The 18,742-nt window shown below is 45.2% G+C and overlaps 3 protein-coding genes across 3 annotated transcripts in view; 2 read left to right on the top strand and 1 right to left on the bottom strand.

The window, feature by feature from the left end:
• The window catches only part of DPYSL2 (dihydropyrimidinase like 2), a 121,882-nt gene extending 108,534 nt beyond the window's left edge, over positions 1-13,348 (bottom strand). Inside the window, exon 1 of the mRNA XM_032855631.1 lies at positions 12,879-13,348. Coding sequence (XP_032711522.1) covers positions 12,879-13,232 — 354 coding nt within the window. The 5' untranslated portion in view covers positions 13,233-13,348. The remainder of the gene's footprint in view (positions 1-12,878) is intronic.
• On the top strand, positions 8,090-8,375 carry LOC116866601 (60S ribosomal protein L37a-like). The gene has a single exon (XM_032855633.1). It carries the CDS (start codon positions 8,090-8,092, stop codon positions 8,324-8,326), a length of 237 nt encoding a protein of 78 aa, XP_032711524.1. The 3' UTR covers positions 8,327-8,375.
• Positions 13,349-17,509: 4,161 nt separating the features above from the next.
• Positions 17,510-18,680, top strand: PNMA2 (PNMA family member 2). Its single transcript, XM_032855629.1, has one exon. It carries the CDS (start codon positions 17,563-17,565, stop codon positions 18,655-18,657), a length of 1,095 nt encoding a protein of 364 aa, XP_032711520.1. The 5' UTR covers positions 17,510-17,562; the 3' UTR covers positions 18,658-18,680.
• Positions 18,681-18,742: the final 62 nt, after the last annotated feature.

Here is an 18,742-nt window from a genome sequence, read left to right as displayed (position 1 = left end):
CCTCTGATTTCAAACTTGGGTAATTCCACATAGGGCTTAATTCCTGAGTCTTGCAGGATGATTTTAGAGTCCACACCTTCATTAGGCTACCTCAGACCAGTTAAAGGTTATTTCCAGAAGAGCATTACAAAGATACCCTTCTGCTCATGTGCTGTGGTGAGGCTGAGGGAACTGGGATAACGCCATGATTAGTGGGCTCATGCCCACTGGATCAACTCACGATCTGAAGGTCAAGCTGATCCTGCCCAGAAATCCTGCTTTTGCGAATTCTGTCTTTGAAGCTGGAGGAGATTTAGGGTGCAGAACTGTGGATGAGAATTTTTTGCAGTTGATTTTTTTTCTCCTAGCTCTCTTCACTACCTAGCTCTCTTCACTACCAGCTTTGGCATGATCATACGCTCTGTAAGAAATGTAGTTCATTTATATAAAGAAATAAAGCAGTGGAATGAGCAGGTTTTGGTTCCATTTCTTTTAGTGATTGTAACTATAACTCTGAACACACATCAAGTTTTTAAAAGTTGAGTTATGGATTTCCAGACTTAAAAAGGCATTGGGCCAGAAATCGCAGATAAAACATTCCAAATAAGTACTAATGAAGAATGTACAAGCACAAAAGTGTCCAGTAATTCTGTAAACCTAAGACCAAGAGACATCTAAGTCCAGGATCTTGTAATATTCTTAAGTCTACTATTGCCAGCTAGTACTGTATTCAATCGTGTCTTTTTTTGTTCTGTATTTCTGGTGCTAGGACATCCGGGGCTTTACTGACCCTAGAAAGACTGCCCCTCGCAGGACTAGACAATTCCTACATTCCCAAACTCTCAAACGAATCAAGAGCCCATACAGTCATCTACCTCATTTTTGAAGCTCTTAAACTCAAGGCCATTGTCCAACTGCCCTATTCACCCCAGGGCCAAGTATCGGACAACTAGGAAGAGATCTTATGCCCCAGGGTCCCTAAAATTATCCAAACTAAGTCTATTTTCCTTGCCTTGCATGTTCCTTACCAGAAACCACAATAAAGGCTCTTAGCCTTGTCTTCCTCTCATCCCACTGCCTCCTGACGAACCCGGGTGCTTCCCCTTGGAGCTCCGTGTGCATGCTCTGTCTCCCATTCTAGGGATCCATGAGGATAGAAACCTCCTCCTTCAGCACAGCCATTTCCATACTGTGTGTCTCACTACCCCGGTTGTAACAAATCCCAGGTGCATTTGAGAACAATTGCTTATCCTAGCCGGTGAGAGGTGGTCCTTTATCTGAAAGAGATAACAACTTCTGGAAAGAGACTACTCAAGAAAGGACAGATGAGGAGAAGCAAGAGAGAGACCACCTCCACCATGCTGGTTTGGTAGCTGATGCTAGGCTGCCTGGGGCAAAGTGTTCACGCACTAGGTCAAAGTGAGAAAAATGAGGACAAGACATGTAATTTTTCATAAAGCTCAATTTATGCATACTTCTAAATCCTGGAGTTATTTTCCCTTTAATGGCTTTGGCGCTAAATTGTTCTTTGCGTTAGGGGATGACACTGTGTAGTAATGTTTTGGTTTGGTTTGGCTTGGTTCTTTAGTGTCTCTATTTTGGCAACAGAAAAATTTGGCAACCCTTAGCTTATTCCCCAAATCTGTTTTTGAAATTTCACTGGAGTGTGAAAGCAAAGTCTGCCAAAGCAGTTCCAGGAAATGGGAATGGGACAGGCAGCTAGTGCTCGAATCAAGCCTCAAACTATAAGCCTAGTAAAGATTCAACGATGCATGTAGTCAGTTCACACATCCCTCTGCTAAAAGCATGGATTCTGATGGGATCTCACTTTAATTGAAGGTAAGAACACAAGTAAAAATATATATATAATAATAACAAGCTTACCAAAAACTATTAGAGAACAAGGGATAGGAAGTATCATGGGGGGTGAGGGGGAGGAAACATTCAAGAAATTATTTGGCATCTCCATTCGAGGGTAGGAAAGTATTGCTAAACCAGAAACAGATAGGAAACACACTAGATGATCTATCAGATCAAATCATTTTTTTTTTCCACAAAATGTATTCATCTTCCTTGGAACTGAAAAATAAATCTGTGTACAAAACAGGAAGAGATCAGGCTCCCCTCACCCACTCACAAACCTCTGCAGATTTCCTCCGGAGTCCCCTGAGACGGGCTGGACCTCGGGGAGGTTCCCAGAGGGTCGGAAAGAGGTCTGCTCTGATCTGGGGCCAGTTTGGTCGGGAAGGGGGCGGGGCTCAGGATTCACAAGCCGGAGACTGCGTTCGCGTCCCAGAATCGCAGGGCAGAGAAGGGAAGAAGCTAGGATTTCCAAACTCTGAAAGTTTAAGTTCTTTGGGGTCTGGGGCTTGGATTCCCAAGGGATGGAATTCTGAGTATATTGAGAAACAGAAAATACTTGCCAAGAGCTGGGTTGGGTGTTGTCCTGTTGAACATCAATTTCACAGAGTATTATTGACATCGGAACACTCCGTGACCATGACGGATCAAGACAAAAATGAAACCTCTCTATAATCATGTCTGATAAAATATAAACATTGTCCAAGTCACAAAGTACCGAATCCCCCTATCCTAACTGCTCTAAGTGCCTGCTGCTTCTTTCCAAATCACAGCTCGGGCTCTGTCTCATCAATCTCTCCTTGTACATGTAAGATATATTGAGACAACAAATCATAGAACTGCCTTCTTTTTTGCATCCCCAGCCCATGGGGAACCCTCATTTCCTTGGACCCTCCCCCAAATCATCCCACTGAAACCCAAATAATCTCTCTCAAGTACCCCCTCACAAAGATGCCCCATGGTCCTCCACAGTGTGTGTTCTCCCTCACTGCAATGATAAACCCATCTCGTTCAACCGCAAGTGCGCTCCTAGGGGTTGCTGCCTGAAGGGTATTACCAGTAGGCTCAAATAGGAATTCAATGATTATTTAACATGTTGGAAATCTCTCTCTCAAACAATAGTGAAGTATAGAGACCTTCTCATTAAAGTCAGTTATCAAACAGGGAGCCCTAATACTTCCACCATTATCCAACATTGTTCTAGAAGCTCTAATCAATGTAGTCAGACACAGAAAAGAAATAATAAGTAAAGGCAGTGGAAAAAAGACATAAAAGTAATATTAGGTAATAAAACTGTCCCAAGAGAATCAATTGGAAAATATTAGAGCCAAGAGTAAATCGAATAATGTACTCTGCTATTAATTAATATAAAACTCAAGCATCACACAGAATGTAAACTACACAATATATGACAGTTATATTCACAATAACAACAAAGCACTGGGAATAATACAACAAAAAAATTTCAGAGCAACAGAACAGAATACCTGAAAAGATAAAAGGGAAGCCCATACTATAAGCTTAGGTAGAAAGACTTGTTATCTTAAAAATTATATATATCTTCCAGTTCACTAGATAAATTTCACATAATTCTGGTAAAAATCATATCAGGTTTCTGTAACTGAAAATATCTTTCATGGAAAATTCAGTTGAATGGTGGCAAAACAGAAAAAAATAAAAATATTTAAAAGCAAAAGTAACTAAAGCAGTTTTGAACCACTACATCAGTAAGGCAGATCCATGAAACAGCAAGAAGCCAAAATTGATATCCAGACATATGGAAAGGTGGAGTATATAAAAAATAAGTCAAGAAACATAATTATTCACTAAATGCCATTAGGACAACAGGCTAGCTATTTGGAAAATTAGGTTACATCTAATTTCAAGGTATTGAAAAATTAGTTGCATTTAATTTTTATATAAACATAAATTTAAATATAAATAAACACAGAATCCAAAAAGGTTTTAGAAGAAAATATAAGTAAATAATAATCTTGAAAGGTAAGAACATATCAGAAAAGATAAACTGACTTAAGTTCAAAATTTAAATTTGGGTGTCAAAATATAAAGGCCACAAAAAAATCAGATGCAAACTAACAAAAAAATGTGTAACAAGTTGACATTGAAGTGGATATATTCTAATATAGAATTTTTATAAATCAGTGTTTAAAATATGAATGCTTTAGTAGGAAAACTGGCAAAAAGTAAGATACTACTTGTCACCTACAAATTTGGGAGTTATCTATAAAAAGGATAATACCTAGTGATATCAGAAATACTGAAAAACAGTATTTCTCATTCATTTTTGGTGGGAGTATAAAGACTGGAAAAAATATTATACCAAAATGTTATCAATGCTTATTTTTAGATAATCAGATTATCAAGGATTTCTTTCTTTTAAAAAAAATTGCTCATCACATATACAATAAATATGGTACTGTCATGCTATTTCTAAAGAAAAAAATAGAACAAAATAAAATTCGATTTGTTTCTCAAATTTGTTTTTTCCTAAATTCAGCTTTTTAGTCATTGGCCTCCTCAAAACCATCCCTGTGGTTCCCAAACCACTGGAGAGATAGATAGGTAGATAGATTGATTGACTGATTGATATTTATTACATATAGAACTGAAGTTGAAAACTTGTGTGTATATATATTTATATAAAATACCAAATATGTGTGTGAATACACACAAAGGAAAGAAATTTCTTTATATGAACAGGATCATGAAATAGATCAGACTTAGGTAGTACACAAAACACTCAAGAATACTGACCTATTGGAAATACTATTCTAAATGAATTTCAAAACTCCCATAAAGCAATGGAACTTAGTTACATAACTATCATTCCAAGAAATGGGGCCCTGGAACTTCTTCGCTAGATTTCAGTTGATCCAGTAGTTTTGAGAATAACTGGGAATAATAATAACACCAAAAGCGGAAGCAACAAAAGTAAAGACAGATAAATCAGGCTTCACCAAAATTAAAACTTCTGTGCATCAAAAGGCACATATGAAGAAGATTAAAAAAAAAAAAAACAGCCCAAAGACTGGGAGGAAAATAGGGGTACCTGGGTGGCTCAGTCAGTTGAGCACCCAGCTCTTGGTTTTTCCACTCAGGTCATGATTCATGATCTCAGGATCCTGAGGTAAAGCCCCCTGTGGGGCTCTGTGATGCACTGGGTGTGGAGCCTGCAATTTTGATTCTTTGATTTTGATCTTGATTCTTGGATTCTGCAATAAGATTCTTTCTGTTCCTCTCCATCTGCCCCACCCCCTGTTTGTGCACACTCTCTCTAAAATAAATAAATAAATCTTTAAAAAAAATGGGAAAAAATATTTGCAAATCATGTATCTGATATTCAGAATATATAAAGAACTCTTGTAGGGCTGCCTGGCTGGCTAAGTCAGTTGACCACGACATTGGGATTGTGAATATAAGCCTCACGTTGGGTGTAGAGATTACTTAAAAATAAAATCTTAAAAATCAAACAAACAAACAAAAAAATGACTCATACAATACAAGAACAAAAGGACAAACAACTCCATTTTTTAAAAGTGGCAAAGCACTCGAATAGACATTCTTCCAAAGAAGGTATGCAAATGGACAACAAGCACATGAAAAGCTGCTTAGATTCTTGGTCATTGGGGAAATGCAAATCAAAACCACAATTAGATACCATTTCACAACCACTGGGGCAACTATAATCCATAAAAGGGGGGAAACACTGTGTTGTGGAGGATGAGCAGAAAGAAATTGGAACCCTTGTACATTGATGGTGGAAATGTAAAATGGAAGTAAAATTGTAAGAAACGGTTTGGCAGCTCCCCAAAAAGCTGAACACAGAAAACCGTGTGATCTAGAAGTTCTGTGCCTAGGTGTATACCTAAAAGAACTGAAAACATATATTTAAACCAACACTTGTAGAAGAATGGTAACCGTGGTATTATTCATGAAAGCCAAAAAGTGGAAACAACAAAATGTCCATAAACTGGCGAATGGATAAATGAAATGTGATATATACAAACAATCGAATCTTGTTCAGTGATGGAAAGGAATAAAGGACTAACACAAGCCACTGTGAGGGTTCACCTTGAGACCGTTACAAGGAGTGAAAGAAGCCAGACACAAAAGGCCACATGTTGTAGGATGCCGTGTAGGCAAAATGTCCAGAAGAGGCCAAGTCCACGGAGACAGACGTGGATTTGTGGTCGCCATAGGCTGGGGTGAGAGGGTATTGAGGAGTAGCTGCTTAATGCATACGGGGTTTCTTTTTGGAGCCATGAAATATTCTGGAATTAAATGGTTGCACAAGACTGTGAATGTCCTAGAAGTCACTGAATTGTAGATGATAATGATTTAAAGGAGTTTAAAGGAGAATTTGATGTTATATGAATTTTATCTCAATGTTGAAAACAAACAAACAAGCAAACAAAGAACAGCCCGGGACAGCATCACTTTCTTTAGAGCCTTTAGTGGAAATGAGAGGAGTCTTGGAGGTCAAGGCCCCGCCTGATGACAGCTTAGGTTAGGTGACTGTGCAGATGGCTCAGGTAGTGAACAAGAGCCAGGACTATGGCTGGGTTTCCTGACTCCTACTTCGGAGTTCTTTCTGCTGGAGAGCTGCCTCGAAATCAGAGACCGGGCAAGCAGTCTCTAACATGTCTCAGAAACACACCCCAAGCCACCACCTTGAAGACCAGATGCTTCCCCTTCAAGGCACTATTTGCGTGCAGCTCTTGGCCTATGCTACCAGCCTTTGCCCCAGGCTGCAGCCAACCAAATTCAAGTGTCCATCAGCCCATCTGCCAATGCTTTTATTGATGGATCCCTCGTTATTTGCTTGTAGTTCATGATTTACATCCAGTGGAAAAATCACATTGTCATCACATTGCTCTCATCTTAGAAAAGCATGTCATTCACACTGTCAGATTGGGTCTCTGTCCCAGTGATATCTGAAGACATTTCTTGGGTTAAAAAAAAAAATGATGGACAGAATATCAGCAGTTTAGGGCACATTCATAAAGACAGATCAGCAGTCCTTTTTACAAATGGCTTCAAAGAGTACATCGCAAAACAGAAAACAAACAAAGGTAGGCGCTCAGAACTATTTTGTAATAGTTAATTCTTTGGAGATAAAATGACAAAAGAATAATTAATAAAGAAAGCAATTCAGTACATCATAATGATTAAAAGACTATTTAGTCACGTGGACCTCGGTTCAAATTCTACTTTTGGTTAGCAAGTTGCTTTGCAAGTTTCTTTTACCTTCAGATATTTCTTTTGCAAAATAAGGGTAACAGTAGCACCTACTCAATAGAATTACCTTAGGATTAGTAAGATAGCACACATAAAGCATTTAGCACAGAGCCTACCCCATAGAACATACAAAGTTTGATGGGATACAGAATATTTTGCCTGCAAAACTAAATTGTACCTTTAAGCTCACTAACTATCTCTGGCAGTGGAATGGAGCCACAGAATGGTATAGTGCAAGAAGTATGGCCCTGATGGGCACCTGGGTGGCACAGTCGGTTGAGCAACCAACTCTCGATTTTAGCTTATGTCATGATCTCAGGGTTGTGGGATCAAGCCCCATGTCAGGCTCACACTTAGCATGGAGTCTGCTTGTCCCTCTCCCTTTGCCCCTCCTCCCCACACCCTCTCTCTCCTATCTCAAATAAATAAATAAAATCTTTAAAAAAAAAAAAAGAAGTATGGCACTGAGTCAGTTTCAGATCCTAGGTCATACATTAACTATAGAGCAAGACCTTGGGAGTGGTCAGTAAATATCACTAAATCTCAGTGTCATTTATAAAAAGGGAAAATGCCTATATCAGAAGGTGTTGAGGCAAGTTTCAAAATAATATATTCTACACATTCTAAAATATAGATCTAGAATATAAATGTACATTCTAGAATTATATAATGCTACCAAAATAAGATTTTACTGGTATAGGACTGCAGTGGGACTGGGGAGTCAGAGGCCTTCAAACTCACCCTGAAACCATCACGAGAATTCTGTGGGATGAAGCATAATTTTTCTGGCCATCACTTTCTCCACTGCTAGAATGAGGTGATTAAATAATCATTAGGCCTCTTTCAAGCTCTACCATCCAATGGCAGTGAAAGTTCAACCCCATGGTCAATTCTGACTCTCCCAAGAAAGGAGAAAGGGGCACTGGCACCAAAGGACCCACAAGAAGAGCTGGCCTGTCACTTTCTGGGCTCAGACCTGGTTGGCAGCAACATGGCTCGATGCACCAAGAAGGTTGGAATCATAGGTAAATACAGAACCTGTTATGGTGCCTCCCTCAGGAAAATGGCAAAGAGGAGTGAAATAAGCCAGCAAGCCAAATACACTTGCTCCTTCTGTGGTGAAACCAAGACAAAAAGAGGAGCTGTGGGGATCTGGCTCTGTGGCTCCTGCATGGAAACCGTTGCTGGTGGCCCCTGGACCCACAACACCACTTCTGCCTCACAGTAAACTCTGCCATCAGAGGACTGGAGAAGTTGAAAGACCAGTAAAAGCTCCACCATTTGAAACATTGCTAGCCTATAATAAATGGGTTAATTTATGTAACAAAAAAGAAAAGAAAAAAGAAAAACTAGCCTATCTTTACCAAGGGTAGGAAAATGCCCAGCCCATTCCTGATTCCCACGGCCCATGAGTTTATGAACTATGGGACATTCAACCAGCTGTTGCCATTGGACCTTCAATAACAGCAATTTTCTTCTCCACCTTTGAGCCACAAGGGAGACTGATGATAGAGGTTGTTTAGCTGGTGAGAGTTTTCTTCCATTCAGGTCTCTGGCTGGAAGAATCTATTTCATTCCCAGTGTAACCCTTCTTACTTCCTCCCACAATTAATTGATTGCAAAACTATTAATTGTGCCACAAATTTTCAATCATCAATGACTTATTAAAATTTAACAAATTATTTTATTCAACCTTTAAAAAAGAAAGAAATCTTGTCACATGCTAGAACATGGTTTAACCTTGAGGACGTTATGCTAAGTGATGTAAACCAGTCACAGAAAGATAAATGCTGTACAATTCCACTTCTAGGAGGTATCTAGAGTAGTCAAGTCCATAGAGACAGAAAGTAAAATGATTGATACCAGGACCTGGGGGGAGGGGATATGGGAGTTAGTGTTTAATGGGCACAGAGTTCAGTTTTGAAAAGGAAAGATTCTGGAGTCTGATTACACAACAATAGGAGTGTACTTACACTACTGAATTGTATATTTAAAAATGATCAATATAAACTGTATGTTATGTGTTTTTCATCACAATTATTTTTTTAGTTATGGATTATCACCATTTCTTTCTCTTCCCTTTGTTCCCTGATGGGTCTTGGGCTTTTTGGAATCCTGAACATACAAATGTTCATATTTATGTCTCCTCTTTTGAAACAATGTGGCCGCTACAGTATCAAATGAATGCCCTTGTTCATGGCTTCCAGCCAAAGCTCTACCACATATCTGGCTAACTAGATGTTCATTTTGTTAAACAGGCTAGCCTACTATCAAACACGTATCTCTGGGGGCAACCTACATATCAGTCATTCACATAACAGATAGAAGCCTTCAATCACTGGGATGTCTTTCTAGCTAAGATAAACACAAGGAAGGGATTTTTGAATGGGAGGTGAGGGCAAAGGAGAAGAGTGATTTCAGAACTTGTTGTTTTGGAGGAAGAAAGACCTAGAAGGGCATCAGCATCAGGATAAGTAAGAGTGGCCTTGAATAGCAAGAAGGCAGCATGGTCACTGGGCACCAGTGGCTGTGAGTTATCAGCTTGAAGAGGGGATGAGGGAAGACACAATGGCAGGGAATATCAAAAAGCATTTTACAGATCTGGGAATTTTATCAAGTTCAGTGGAACTCCTATATAGTTTACTCACTGGCACCCGCCCTGCAGAAATGGAGAATCACTCCCCAACCACATAGGTTTGCTGTGGGAAGAAGAGCCTGTGAGCAACTTTGGAAGAGAGGCTCATGATCCAGCATCCTTGGTTAAACTGTGTCTGAGGGAGAATAAAGGGAATTCTTAAGAGGAAGGGAGGAGGCTGAGGGACCTCTGGGCACAAGAAAGGGGGAATTGGGCCAATAGTACAGCCTTTCTGCTCTCTTCCAAGAGGCTCAGAGTCCTTCACAGATGGGAACCAATCTAACCTCACTGCAGCTCCAAGAGGAACTTGCCAAGGACACAAAGGAAAAGAGTAAAGAGGTAGCTTTCCTCAGTCATATTCACTACACTGGCTTTTCCCTTCACCAAAACCTAACATCCCAGCTGGAGCCACACCCATTTTTTCTGATGATTACCTGCTAGCACCTGTAAATGCAGATGTCCCACAAGCCACATGGTGTATGGGTTGAGGAAGCCTGTTCCTTCCTTTCCCAAAGCCTTGCTAGAGAACAGCAGACCCCCCCACAACAGGTGGACAAAGCCACTTCTGACCAACCTATATACATTTACAATACCTATAAATACAGATTCAGGGGAGGAGATAGGTGCAAATCAGGGACCCCAGGGCCCACTCACTGTAGTTCTCCTTCTGTTTCTGTCCCAAGGCTTCAGAAAGGAATGCACTGAGAGATTGGCAGTCATGTTTCTCATTAGCAGAAAATTAAGTGATGGCTACTCAAGTCAATCAAAATGGTGGGCCCAACTGTGCCTTTGAAAATCACTATTGTTACACACACACACACCAAATACATTTTCTCTCTTGTATAGACATGAAATATTCAACCACTGTAAATACTGATCCCAGTAAGCGCTCTTAGTCATGAATGAAACCAATCCCCCAGGAATAGCCCTTATGTGATAAGGCAAGATTGAATGAAAATTCATGGAAGGCTGCAGAAAAACCAAGCAGAATCATCCTCTGTTGCTAATAATTGGGCAACTAAAGCAAATGTGAATTTGCAGAGGCTAAAAGTAGCTGGGGTTCTGGTTGTGTATTTCCTCTTCAAATCTCCCCCTCCATACACCTCAGTTTTACAATCTCAAATGCCTATTAAAATCAGGGAGTGTTCATACAAGAGGATGATGATCAAACATCTAAGCTTCCAGATGGACAGGAAAAGAGATGTATTATTCAACCTAATGAAACTCTTCCTTTGAAACCTGAGTTTTAATTCACTGCCATTATTATAAGGGTGGCCATTCTCAAACTCTGCCCCCTGATCTGCCATTTTAAAAATAATTCCTTCCTTATCTCAAAGAATTTTTCCGTTCCCTTTAAGAAATTAGGATTACCAGCACAACTTGTTAAAGATGAGGATACTTGCACAACCACGATGCTATATGATCATGGTTTGGCCCTCATCCAATGTGTTCACGAGGGAAAGTATTTCACACTCCCTCACGTTTCAATATTAGTTACATTTTTTAAAACTTTTGCTTCAATTGTCTGATCATTTGAATTCAGGTGAGTTTTCTGGATAAAGTTCTTTGGGCTGACTCATAGTGAAATACAGGTATCAGGTACCCCCTATATGGAATAAATCAGAGGTCAGAGCTGGGAGAGGAGGAGTCAACTAAGTAATTAATAGTCCCACCTTTTGAAAATGACAGTAAATGGTTTATCTTTCCTAGAATTTGTGCAATAAAAGTCGAAAGCTGCAAAACTATGCCATGTCAGGAAACAGTAACGTGTTCCAGCCATTATAACCAACTCTTTAATTGTCCTCCATGCATTCACTATAAGAACACAGCCTGAATACTAAATAAATGCTGGTGGAATCAGGGAATATGTATAGACCACTCCCAACTACTCTGAAAGCGCCTTTAGAAGAAATCACCTTGAACTTTTTATAGCTAACCTTCTCCCTGCCCCACAAGGCAAGGCACACAATGGGTATTCGATAATCAATCATTGACTGATTTCTCCTCTTCACCAGTAGGCATGGTAGAGAAACAGCAAACAAGTGTTAAAACATTACACAGTGTAATCTATCGATGGAGAAATTAAGGATGTGGGGGAAAATGCACAAGTATGAAGGTCACCCTGATAAAGAAAAAAAAAATGTGTGAGAAGACTACGGCACTTAAAATGCACACTGCTCACCATAGCCAGAGATAACAGATATTTTCTAAATTCAAGGTTCGCAAATTGGTCTTCTTTGTTTCTCCATTAACACGGTACAGGGGTTCTAGTCCGTCTTTGACCATCTATTCAAAATGAAAGGGATTTTCCCCTTTTCTTTTCTTTTCACCCTTTGAACATAATCCACTAAGTCTCCATTCCCAAAGCACCTCCCAAATAGCGGCGAGGGGGAGCACTCTGGGAAGCCCTTGCTGAGAGACTTAGCGGAACTTTGTTCTCCACATGGGCTATTTGGAGCGTCTCGGGTTCCTTGGGTGACTCCACAGCCTCCCTCGTTTCACGCGGCGAACAGTAGGGCGAGGAGATCCTCCCAGGCCGTCCGCGGAGGCGCTGACCATGGTCCTGGCCTCGGAGCTCCCGACGCGAGCGCCGAGGGCGCCTGAGGGGGTATCGTGGGAGAGGGCGCAGGGCGCGGCGGGGAGCGGCTGTCGAAGCCCCCGCCCCTCCCGAACCCCGCGGAGCCTTCGGGCCTGCACGCTAACCCTTCACTGCACGCTCTGAGATGCATCAAAAAAGGGTGGGGCACCCAGCCACAACTGCAATCGGAAGCCGCCCGGAAGGATTTAAGAAGAATGGAATCGGTTCAACCCTCCCCCACACCACCATACGACCCCCAACAGGGCATCGGGATCGGTTCATCCTTTACTCCCACCCCCCCCACCTACTAGGCCCAGGGAGGAGCGGGCAGCCTTTGTGGGCGCACAGCCGCCCACCGCCGCGCCCGAGCCTCTCTGCACCGTGTACGTAGAAGGGGCAAGTAGGGCGGGGTGCATGTACAGATTTGAGGAAGCAATATTCAAGTGAGGCAGGACGATGGGCACGCTGGGATCCTCGGTTCTCCACCGAGCTGGAAGGGAGCCTAGGGAGGAGAGACCCCACGTCTGGTACTGCGTCTCGAACACCCCTCCCCGCCCCCATACCAACCTGGTCGTAGATGTTCTGCAAGGCTTCCTTGCCCGAGGCCCGCCGGATCTCCACCTTCCGGCTCGATTCAACAGATGGCTCCCCGCCGGCGCGCCGGCTCTGCCGGGAGTACGGTGGCTGCGGGTCCGGGCCCAAGTGGGCGACGTCTCGCTGCTGAGCCACCACCTGCCCCGAGCCCCGGCCTACAGACAACGAGTCGAAGTCGATGGTCTTGTTCTCGGAGGACCCTTCCACCGGGCAGAACATGCCACAGAATTTCTGCCGGGGCTTGGGGCTGCCTGAGCCCAGGTTTTTAAAAAAGGCAGGGACTTCTTCGTCCTCTGCCGGCTTCCCGGATTGCTTCCTCTCTGCCATGGCGCGGGAGCTCGGGGAGGGTCCTCTCCGTCCGTCCGTCTGCCGGTCCCTAAATCGGTCTCTCTGTGAACAAACCCCCTGGCTGCCGCGAGGCTGCCGCTCTCTGCCTACTGCAAGGTGTACAGAAAGGAAGGAGGGCTGGCGAGCGAGCGACCCACCCCTCCCGGTCCCTCCCTCTGACCCCGCTTTCTCCCCTCCCTGCCCACGCCCCCCGCCGCCGCGCCAGCTCCCGCGAGCAGCAAAGTTGGGTCTGGGAGGGCCGCCGCTGCGGCAGCGGGAACAGAGAGGCGGCCAGTTCCAGGCAGCAGCAGGAGGAGGGAGGCGCGGGCGGGGCGGGGGCGGGGCGCGGTGCAGGGGAGGGGAGAGGAGCGCAGGGGAGGGGGGGAGGGCCGGGCCTCCAAGAGTCCCGCGCTCCGGAAGTGAAGCGGCCAGACCACCCGCTAATGGATGCGGAGCGCAGGGACTGCTGACCGCTTTCCGCGCCAGGGTAAGTATGGGGCAGGGTACGCAGGGAGCGAAGACCCGAGGGCGCAGCCCCTGGCCTCTGCGCCCCTCTCCCCCACCTACCTGGCCCAGCAGTCTCTCCCCCTACGGCATTGCAGAGGTGGGCCAGGGGCAAGGGCCCACCAGAGTGAGGGCTTCCTCCCCTTTACCCAGGGTGTAAGCTGATGGATGGGGAAAAGGGGACGAACCGACTGACGCCTGGACACCCGGGGAGGGAGGAAGGGGCAGCACTGACGATGGGGAAGGGATGGCGCAGACTGTATGAAGAGGTGGGGGCCTTACGATGTACGGGATACGAAACCTGGTTACCCGTGGGCCTTGGTGGGCTATGCAGTGATTGAAACGAAGAGGTTCTCACTCACCGCACCCACAGTGGTGGGGGGCGCCTAGCCTGGCGGGGAGAAATGCAGAAGGGCGTAGCAAACGCGGCGGGCGGTGTGTGTGTGTGTGTGTGTGTGTGTGTGTGTAAAGACAGAGGTCTGCGCGCCGTGGGAGTGTAGCAAAAAGTGCAGTCTGCAAATTCTGGCACCGAACGGCAAGTTGTAGTAAGAGTGGGATGAGACCTATTCTATTGCCCAAAGGCGTCAAGTACAGTAACTGCGCCACTGCATCAAGAAAGACCCAGGAGATTGTCTTGATTTGGTATCTTCCGCCCCTCCTTCCTTGCCAAAAAAAGAGGGTAAGACGCAGATTGAAGCCCACTCCCCAAGTCCCCAGCCCTCGGCGCCCAGAGTGCCCCGCCTCGATCCCCCGCCCGCGTGGCGCAGTGCGCCAGAGCCGCGGGGTTTCCCAGGTTGCCAGACGCCAAGTGCCTGGGATGTGAAGTGCGTGCGTGCGAGTCCAGTGGTGGGGTAGGAGATGGGGTGCAGTCTGTGATGGTGGCTTGAATTGTGTGAGGCCACGCGGGGGAAAGGTGTGTGGACTTGGTGTGCACGTGCAGCTAAACCAGCCACAGCTACTGGGTTGGTGGGCAGATAAGGGGCATTTTGATTTGTTCCGGTAACGCGGTTTCTGAGAGTCCTTCATTGCTTTTTCCTGTGCCCACGTCTTTTCCATGTATCAATCCCTGCCTCTGGTCGATTACAGCCCCGCCCCTCTTTCCATAGTGGCAAAATCCTGCAGGAAAGATGCCCATCCTTTGGCTGCTGGAGAGGGAGATCTGGGCATGCTCAGTAACCAGGGTGGGTTTGGGTTCGGAGAAGCTGTATACCACAAGACCGTCGCGCAGTGTAGTGCGACCAAGGATCCATTCCCATTGTCAGCCCTTGCCCCTGGAAGGGTAAGTTCAGATACCTCCCCACCCCACCCCCCATCGTGAGCGACAGTTTGGGGAATGGAGTTAAATTTGGAGGACGACCAGTGACAGTTTGAAGACTAGCCCAGCATTACAGGTGGGAAGGAGGACCCGGCTGAGAACAAGGAGACTGCGAGAGGGTAAGAATATTTGTGTGGAGGGGCCGGAGAGAACCAGAAGTAGGCGTTTGGACTCTGCACCCGATGTGCTTCGGATTTGAATAAAGTGCTTCCACAGAAATTACATCATTTCCTACCCAGAGCAAGCCCATGAGAGGAGTGCTTTTATCATCACCCATTTCCAGAGCAGGAAGCAGATTTAGAGAGAGTGAGGCACTTTGGCCAAGGTCACTATCTAGCTAAATGATCCCACAATTACAGGTGAATATCTGATTCCTTTTCCAATGTATCCCATCTTTACATGAGAAAATACAAGATTTTTACTTTTTTTTTTTTTTCATGTCCAAATATTTCCATTGCAGGTAGAGATCACCTTTGGAAAAAGCCTCTGGCCAAAGGTAGCCTAACCTCAACATGGCCTTTATTATGTAGACCTTGGAGATGTTTCTTCCTGGGCAGTCGATACCTTTATACAGTTCCTATTTCCTCTAAATATTATGAGGAGAGGAAGGTTACCCCTCATATCTTAGAAGGTAAAGTATGGCACGGAGAAGCTCAGATCCTTGGGGCTGCTGGCTGGGGGTCAGATCCAATATTTTGCCCTCCTGGCCCCCTGGCACGTGCCATGCCTTCAGCACTTTCCAGAAGGACTCAGAACATGTGCCTGCGGCGGGAGAAGCTGCCACCATAGCTGTGGGCTGACATCTGTGGCATATGGACCCCATTTGGACTGATGGGGATGTTTCAGGCCTACCGAAGGATATTTGTAGCCCCGTAACACACAGCACATGGCAGTAAGTGGGAGACGGTAGGAACTCTTCCCTTCTTATATCCCCTGGTCTCCACCACTCTCCACACATGTTCTTCCTGTTTTTCTTTTTCCTCCAATGACCTGTTCACACTTAAATGTTATGAAGCATTTTTAACATTCATAGCAAAAGAAACACCTAGTTGTGCATTTGCAAAGTCTGCCCACACATAACAAAAGAGAATTCATAATTCCAAGTTTAACATATTTGGTTCTGAGATTTTTTTTTTTTTAATTGTTAAACCTAGGGACACCTGAGTGGCTCAGTTGCTTAAGCCTCTGCCTTTGGCGCAGGTTATGATTCCAGGGTTCTGAGATGGAGCCCCGCATTGGGCTCCTTGCTCAGTAGGGGTTCTGCTTCTCGCTCTCCCTCTGCTCCTGCTTGTTCTCTCTTTCTCACTTGTTCTTTCTCTCTCTCAAGTAAATAAATTAAATCTTTTAAAAAATGGTCAACCTATACTAAATCATTATGCCTATAGTATAGTATGGTACGGTATATAAGTTAAATTATTATATCTATATTAAGTTGGTTTTAAATGTTTGAGTGATTAATTGGATTTTTTAGTCAAAGAAATGGGGCAACTCCATATTGTTTAGTAGACTTAATTATATTGTAAAGGATTGTCATTTTTAAAATGAGTTCATTAACAGTCATCACTGGATATCATCAAGCCATAAATATATATTATTGTTATTTATGTGTAACAGGGCAGCTTGGCTTCGCTGGAGCTAAGAAGGACCCAGACACACCATTGTGTGGAGATGGGTGACACCTTCATTTTCTAGAAGCTACTACATAAGTGTGTGACTCTCATGAACAGCCGGAACACATACACAGGTATCTAGCCATATCTAATTTCATTCTTCACATGGGGGAAAATCTCGAGTCCTGTCTTCAACCGTGGCTCAGACATTAATTGGCATGCCTGATGAGCAAATGATGGGGAAGCCAGGTTGCAGGAGGGTCCCCCAAGACAAAAAAAAGGAAGTCACTCTAAGCAAAGAAGAGGTCTGACAGAATGGGGCAGATGCAAATCCAAAATGATACAGAACCCCTGGTCTACCCCCACTTGCATCCTGAACCAAAGCACAGTGCTCCCCAGGGAGGAGAGGGCTGTGTGGTAAAACTAACCATTGTTTCACTAGGAGTCCAAGCCACCTTGCTGGGACACTTCTCTTCGGGATCACTGGGTGCCCAAATGGAGGCCTTTCCCAGTGGCTAGCGAGAGCAGCTCTTGCAGGTGGCTGGGGCCATTGGAGAAGGGTCAACACCACCACGTGGCTGCTAGCGTCCGGGAGAGAGCCACAGCAGCCCCTGGACAGCAGAGCCACAGGGAGTGGCGCTGGCATTACCGAGATACCCAACCAGGCATCTTGGCTCAGGTCTAGAGACAGAACTGTCAGTGCTGTGTTTTTACCACTACACGAGTAAGGGTTATTGGTCCCCAAGACTTGGGGACTGCTGGGGGAGTGGCCTAGGACCCATTCACGGGGGAAGTAGAAGTTCAGGAGCTCACGCAGAATATTCTGAGTCCTACTGCAGTGGGTATCTGCACCAAAAAGGAGTTGGTAGCCATAGAGTTAGAGCAAGCGAATACCGGCACCATGGCACTGGCCCTGTTGGAGGACTGGTGCAGGATCATGAGCGTGGATGAACAGAAGTCACTGATGGTTATGGGGATACCGGTGGACTGTAATGAGGCTGAGATTCAGGAGGTCCTCCAGGAGACTTTGAAGTCTCTGGGCAGGTATAGACTGCTTGGCAAAATATTCAGGAAGCAGGAGAATGCCAATGCGGTCTTACTAGAGCTTATGGAAGATACTGACGTCTCGGTGATCCCCAATGAGGTTCAGGGAAAGGGGGGGATCTGGAAAGTAGTCTTCAAGACCCCTAACCAGGACACGGAATTTCTTGAACGACTGAACCTATTTCTGGAAAAAGAGGGGCAGACAGTCTCGGGGATGTTCCGAGCCCTCGGGCATGAGGGAGTGTCTCCGGCCACCACGCCCTGTGTATCGCCAGAGTTATTGGCGCATTGGTTGGGACAGGCGATGGCACATGCCCCACAGCCTCTGCTGCCCATGAGATACCGGAAACTGAGAGTGTTCTCAGGGAGTGCCGTGCCTGCTCCCGAGGAAGAGCCCTTTGAAATCTGGTTGGCACAAGCCACTGAGATCGTCGAAGAGTGGCCGGTAGCGGAGGCAGAAAAGAAAAGGTGGTTGATGGAAAGCCTGCGCGGCCCTGCCCTGGACCTCATGCACATAGTGCAGGCCGACAACGCGGCCATCAGCGTGGAAGAGTGTTTGGAGGCGTTTAAGCAAGTGTTCGGAAGCCTGGAGAGCCGCAGGACCTCCCAGGTGAAGTACCTGAAGACCTATCAGGAGGAGGGGGAGAAGGTCTCAGCCTACGTGTTGCGGCTAGAAACCCTGCTCCGGCGAGCGGTGGAGAAAAGAGCCATCCCCAGGAATATCGCAGACCAGGTACGCCTGGAGCAGGTGATGGCGGGAGCCAACCTCAGTGAGGTCCTTTGGTGCAGGCTGAGGGAGCTGAAGGATCAGGGCCCACCTCCCAGCTTTCTTGAGCTAATGAAGGTAATCCGGGAGGAAGAGGAGGAAGAGGCCTCTTTTGAAAATGAGAATACTGAAGAGCCCCATGAAGGGGATGGCTATGGCCGCTGGGATCACGAGGCAGAGGACTAAAACTCAGCTCAATACAGGATCCACGGCCAGCGTGCCTAGGGACATTCGCTTTATCCGGCTGAGACCGGGCTGAGTTGCTCTTTTT

The sequence above is a fragment of the Lontra canadensis genome, unplaced genomic scaffold, assembly GCF_010015895.1.
Source record: "Lontra canadensis isolate GAN:19392208 unplaced genomic scaffold, GSC_riverotter_1.0 scaffold10, whole genome shotgun sequence".
NCBI lineage: Eukaryota > Metazoa > Chordata > Mammalia > Carnivora > Mustelidae > Lontra > Lontra canadensis.
This window is presented reverse-complemented; position numbering and strand designations above follow the sequence as displayed.